This window comes from Oncorhynchus masou, chromosome 32 (assembly GCF_036934945.1).
Source record: "Oncorhynchus masou masou isolate Uvic2021 chromosome 32, UVic_Omas_1.1, whole genome shotgun sequence".
Classification (NCBI taxonomy): Eukaryota; Metazoa; Chordata; class Actinopteri; order Salmoniformes; family Salmonidae; genus Oncorhynchus; species Oncorhynchus masou.
In genome coordinates, this window is record NC_088243.1 from 86,814,365 (window position 1) to 86,821,241 (window position 6,877).

The 6,877-nt window shown below is 40.0% G+C and overlaps 1 protein-coding gene across 6 annotated transcripts in view; it reads right to left on the reverse strand.

Moving 5' to 3' along the window:
* Window positions 1-6,010: 6,010 nt before the first annotated feature.
* pmt (phosphoethanolamine methyltransferase) overlaps window positions 6,011-6,877 on the reverse strand; it is a 31,592-nt gene continuing 30,725 nt past the window's right edge. For all 6 annotated transcript variants that reach the window (XM_064955426.1, XM_064955427.1, XM_064955422.1 and 3 more), the window contains one exon: window positions 6,011-6,877. This exon is cut by the window's right edge and continues 50 nt beyond it. In XM_064955426.1, coding sequence (XP_064811498.1) covers window positions 6,817-6,877 — 61 coding nt within the window. In that variant the 3' untranslated portion in view covers window positions 6,011-6,816.

The window sequence follows — 6,877 nt, forward strand, 5'->3', positions numbered from 1 at the left end:
TCTCCTTCTCTTCCTCTATCAGAGTGTCTATCCTGGCCTCCTTTTCATTTCTGAGAAGCTGATTGAAACTCCTTCTTGATTTCCCTGTGTGTCTCTGCAGCCTGTGTCTGGAACCCCCCCACCAAATATCTGATGAATATCACATAAATCAAGTATTAACCTCTAAATGAACAGACAGAATGCATCCCAATGTCATCCTGTATAATTAACGTGATGTATTTTTCTGTTTGACCACAGGTTAGTTTGGATTCAGTGTAAAGTCTCAGCTTCTCCTTCAAGGGCTCCAGTTCAGTCTTTACTCTCTCCTGGAATCAGACAAACACATGAACGGCTCTTTGTACACAGTAAAATATAACTGTCTCACTCAGTAAATTAATTGAGTAAAGTCAACTCAAAGAATTGCAAAGTTATACTATATTAATAAGTTATAAGCAATATTGATTGCAATAAGTCAAAGCAACTCAATCCCTTGTAAATTAAAGGTAGATTCGGTAATATGACATCGTTGATCATATTGAGGCGACTTCCTGCTTGTATACACTGAGACACGGCCACATTGGGAAGAGCCAATAGGGGCAGACATTGGCTGATTTGAATGATTGTTGTTGTTGTTGGTTTCTGTATCCAGGAAGTAACTCACCCCTCTGTGTACAATGACGCCATATTACCGATTCTACCTTCAAATATCTCAGATAGGCTATGGGCTGATTGAATCCGTATCGCCGAAGTATCGCATAAAGATCTGCGTTAAAATTTGGAAGATCATTTCAGATCGCGGCGTCATATTATACGCAGCATTTATAAAGCAGATCTTCAGCGCTACAGATCGAACACAACCCTATACAGTATTTCTTGACCTACTTCCTGGTCCTGAACAACTTCATCTATGGGACAGAACTTGTGTCTGTCTCGTGTGTCGTCTTGAGTCGCGACACACCAAACAGACAGGCTGTTCATCCTCCAGACAGAAGAGCTTGAGTTCTGCTTTGTGTTGACCACAGAGCCTCTCAGACCCAGGCTCGGCATCTCTAGAGCTCCTCTCCTGCAGGATTGATTGATTTTTACAATTTAAATAAATACATACTCATCCCTACGGGCTCTGCACAAATGCAGTGCACTAAAAAAGAAATAAGGTGCTATTTGGGGAACATTATTTATCATAGGTAGATCTCATAGGTAGATCTCATACGTAGATCTCATAGGTAGATATCATAGGTAGATCTCAGGTAGATCTCCCACCTGTAGGAACCCCTCACACAGCCTCTTCAGGCTGACTGCTGGGAAAGGCATGGAGGATCTCTTCCTACAGACTGGACACTCCTGATGGTCTTTATGCTTCCAGTACTCCTCTATGCAGGTCTTACAGGCACTGTGGCTGCAAGGGAGAACCACAGGATCCCTGAAGATATCAGAGCACACGGGACAGGGGAAATCATCTTCTTGGAAGAAGGACCCAGAGGCCATTTTGTCCCTCAGTAAAAGTGTCCGTTTCTCTGTAATGGCTACTGGAACAAGAGAGACACAAGTTCAAAGGTCAACAGGTGAGGTACACTTTTATAGTTGTTGAGGTGAACCTAAGAAATTTTTTTTTGTTGTTGTTGTTGTTGTTGTTGTTTTTTTTCCAGTGTATCCATTCTGTTAACAACATGTTTTGAACTATTTCTATTTCTGACCGAGTCCCAGACACACATTGAACCTGCTTGCTCCTGGACTAAGAGGTCATTCAATAGAGCTTCTTCAATCTCCATTGAGGATACAGTTTAAGACCAACATGTTTACATCAGCCATTTATCATGTACAGTAAGCTACATGTTTTACATTGCTTCAACATGAATCTAGGAGGAAGAACAACGACCAAACAAATGATATATGCATAGTCACTTGAACCATATCTGCATGTACTGTACATCCTACCTCAATCAGCCTGACTAACCGGTGTCTGTATGTAGCCTCTCTACTGTATATAGCCTCTCTACTGTATATAACCTCGCTACTGTATATAGCCTCTCTACTGTATATAGCCTCTCTACTGTATATAGCCTCTCTACTGTATATAGCCTCTCTACTGTATATAGCCTCTCTAATCTTATAGCCTCTCTACTGTATATAGCCTCTCTAATCTTATAGCCTCTCTACTGTATATAGCCTCTCTACTGTCTATAGCCTCTCTACTGTATATAGCCTCTCTACTGTATATAGCCTCTCTACTGTATATAGCCTCTCTACTGTCTATAGCCTCTCTACTGTATATAGCCTCACTACTGTATATAGCCTCTCTACTGTTATAGCCTCACTACTGTATATAGCCTCTCTACTGTATATAGCCTCTCTACTGTATATAGCCTCACTACTGTATATAGCCTCTCTACTGTTATAGCCTCACTACTGTACATAGCCTCGCTACTGTATATAGCCTCACTACTGTATATAGCCTCACTACTGTATATAGCCCCTCTACTGTATATAGCCTCTCTACTGTATATAGCCTCTCTACTGTATATAGCCTCTCTACTGTTATAGCCTCTCTACTGTATATAGCCTCTCTACTGTATATAGCCTCTCTACTGTATGTAGCCTCTACTGTATATAGCCTCTCTACTGTATATAGCCTCTCTACTGTTATAGCCTCTCTACTGTATATAGCCTCTCTACTGTATATAGCCTCTCTACTGTTATAGCCCCTCTACTGTATATAGCCTCTCTACTGTTATAGCCTCTCTACTGTATATAGCCTCTCTACTGTCTGTAGCCTCTCTACTGTATATAACCTCTCTACTGTATATAGCCTGTCTACTGTATATAACCTCTCTACTGTATATAGCCTGTCTACTGTATATAGCCTCTCTACTGTATATAGCCTCTCTACTGTATATAGCCCCTCTACTGTATATAGCCTCTACTGTATATAGCCTCTCTACTGTATATAACCTCTCTACTGTATGTAGCCGCTCTACTGTATATAGCCTCTCTACTGTATATAGCCTCTACTGTATATAGCCTCTACTGTATATAGCCTCTCTACTGTATATAGCCTCTCTACTGTATATAACCTCTCTACTGTATATAGCCTCTCTACTGTATGTAGCCTCTCTACTGTATATAAGCTCTCTACTGTATATAGCCTGTCTACTGTATATAACCTCTCTACTGTATATAGACTCTCTACTGTATATAGCCTCTCTACTGTATATAGGCTCTCTACTGTATACAGCCTCTACTGTATATAGCCTCTCTTCTGCATATAGCCTCTCTACTGTATATAGCCTCTCTACTGTATATAGCCTCTCTACTGTATATAGCCTGGCTACTGTATATAGCCTCTCTACTGTATATAACCTCTCAACTGTATATAGCCTCTCTACTGTATATAACCTCTCTACTGTATATAGCCTCTCTACTGTATATAGCCTCTCTACTGTATATAGCCTCTTTACTGTATATAGCCTGTCTTTTTGCTGTTGTTTATTTCTTTACTTATCTATTGTTCACCTAATACCTTTTTTGCACTATTGGTTAGATCCTGTCAGTAAGCATTTCACTGTAAGGTCTACTACACCTGTTGTATTCAGCATTTCACTGTAAGGTCTACCTACACCTGTTGTATTCAGCATTTCACTGTAAGGTCTACCTACACCTGTTGTATTCAGCATTTCACTGTGAGGTCTACCTACACCTGTTGTATTCAGCATTTCACTGTAAGGTCTACCTACACCTGTTGTATTCAGCATTTCACTGTAAGGTCTACCTACACCTGTTGTATTCAGCATTTCACTGTGAGGTCTACCTACACCTGTTGTATTCAGCATTTCACTGTAAGGTCTACTACACCTGTTGTATTCAGCATTTCACTGTAAGGTCTACCTACACCTGTTGTATTCAGCATTTCACTGTGAGGTCTACCTACACCTGTTGTATTCAGCATTTCACTGTAAGGTCTACCTACACCTGTTGTATTCAGCATTTCACTGTAAGGTCTACCTACACCTGTTGTATTCAGCATTTCACTGTAAGGTCTACCTACACCTGTTGTATTCAGCATTTCACTTTAAGGTCTACCTACACCTGTTGTATTCAGCATTTCACTGTAAGGTCTACCTACACCTGTTGTATTCAGCATTTCACTGTAAGGTCTACTACACCTGTTGTATTCAGCATTTCACTGTAAGGTCTACCTACACCTGTTGTATTCAGCATTTCACTGTAAGGTCTACTATACCTGTTGTATTCAGCATGTCACTGTAAGGTCTACTACACCTGTTGTATTCAGCATTTCACTGTAAGGTCTACTACACCTGTTGTATTCAGCATTTCACTGTAAGGTCTACTACACCTGTTGTATTCAGCATTTCACTGTAAGGTCTACTACACCTGTTGTATTCAGCATGTCACTGTAAGGTCTACTACACCTGTTGTATTCAGCATTTCACTGTAAGGTCTACCTACACCTGTTGTATTCAGCATTTCACTTTAAGGTCTACTACACCTGTTGTATTCAGCATGTCACTGTAAGGTCTACTACACCTGTTGTATTCAGCATTTCACTGTAAGGTCTACTACACCTGTTGTATTCAGCATTTCACTGTAAGGTCTACTACACCTGTTGTATTCAGCATTTCACTGTAAGGTCTACTACACCTGTTGTATTCAGCATTTCACTGTAAGGTCTACTACACCTGTTGTATTCAGCATGTCACTGTAAGGTCTACTACACCTGTTGTATTCAGCATTTCACTGTAAGGTCTACTACACCTGTTGTATTCAGCATTTCACTGTAAGGTCTACCTACACCTGTTGTATTCAGCATTTCACTGTGAGGTCTACTACACCTGTTGTATTCAGCATTTCACTGTAAGGTCTACTACACCTGTTGTATTCAGCATTTCACTGTAAGGTCTACCTACACCTGTTGTATTCGGCGCACGTGACAAATAAACTTTGATTTGAAGGCACTTACCAACAAACAGCCTGGAGTAGAAGAATCGTCCTATGTGGTAAGTCCAGCAGCAGCAAGTACACTTTACTGAATACAAGTCTATCGGTTTCAGTGTCAGGAGGGAGCTTGAATACTACAATGTAAAAGTCTCAAGTTCTGCAATCTCATTTAGGGGCAGAAAGAAAGCAGAGTTGATAAGAGTAGTGGTCTGTGTCCCAAAAGGGACACCATTCCCAATAGGGCTCTGGTCAAAGCTAGTGCACTACATAGGTATTACATTGCCCGGGTTGCCTAGGTTACATTGTAAACGTAATCCGCTACAGTTACTAGTTAACTGTCCAAAAATGATGACACACCAAATGATGACCACCAATCAGAAACCACTATGACGACACACCAAATGATGACCTCCAATCAGAGAACACTGTCGTCACGGTGGTCTCTGATTGGTGGTCATCATTTGGTGTGTCATCACAGGGGGGTCAGACTTTCTCAGGTGGAACAAACGTAAACTTTCTCATTTTTTTCAGTGCTGAATTGAAAGTCATTGAGAAAACTGAAAGGTGACATTATGTATTTTTTTCACAAACATCCTTTCTGAATTTAAATGTAATCCAGTTTTTTACAAAGTACCTGTAATCTGATTGCATTTTCTGTTGTTGCTGTTGACAGTCTCAGTTTTTTCTGGTACATGTAATCTGTTACTCCCCAACCCTGTGTATAGGGAACATTTTTATTCAGTTAAGTACAAATTCTTATTTACAATGATGGCCTAGGAACAGTGGGTTAACCTGCCTTGTTCAGGGGCAAGAGCGACAGATTTGTACCTTGTCAGCTCGGGGATCCGAACTCGCAACCTTTCGGTTACTAGCCCAACGCTCTAACGCCTAGGTTACCCTGGGTGCCCCATTTGAACACACAATAGAATCCTGCTATTAAAATTAAAAGGTACTGAATATCAGAGTTTATTCTCAGACTACCTCCTCTACTACCACCTAGTGGTAGACCTTGGTAAATACAAGTAAATACAGAGGTATTTTTTGCCATAGAGGCAGAACAATGAGACAGCAAGCGGGAGGATTTCAGACATTTATTTGTAAAAACCTATGAAACTATGGTATGTTGATAGTACAGACTGGGAAATGATGCACATTCGCCTTTGATAACAAGACAATAATATTGTCAACTTTACACCAAGTTAAAATGTTTTAATCAAATTCAGTTTGGTTCCATAAAATTTTTGTGAAATATTTTTAAAGTAAGTAAAGTATTTAAACAAAGTACAATAAGTAAAATAAAGCACATTAATCTTCTGCACATCTATCACTCCAGTGTTTAATTGTTATATCGTAATTACTTCACCACTATGGCCTATTTTATTGCCTTTACCTCCCTTATCTTACCTCATTTGCACACACTGTATATATACTTTTTTTCTACTGTATTATTGACTGTATGTTTTGTTTACTCCATGTGTAACTCTGTGTTGTTGTATGTGTCGAACTGCTGTGCTTTATCTTGGCCAGGTCGCAGTCATAAACCAGAACTTGTTCTTAACTTGCCTACCTGGTTAAAATAAAAGGTGAAATAAAAAATAAAAAATAACAAATTAAGTAAAGTAAGAAACAGGAATCGGTTTCACCTCTCACTCCATAGATATTAAAAATAAAAAACTAAAGTTAGACGGGGTCCTTGGATAACGACAATTTCTCACTTCAAAATAAAATACTTCACAATCTGTAATTGCCCCAGAGTATGTCATCTCAGATGTTGGCGTACTGGTGCCTGGTAATCTCCTCTAGTGGATCTGAAAGCAGTGCGGCTGGGCCCAGGCACTAAACTCGCCCTCCTGAATGGGTCATTTTTCTATCTTTTCTCCTCTCTCAGTTCCTTGTTGCGTGAAATAGGCCCCACCGTTGGTCTCCAGTGTTGCAGCGTTTTAGT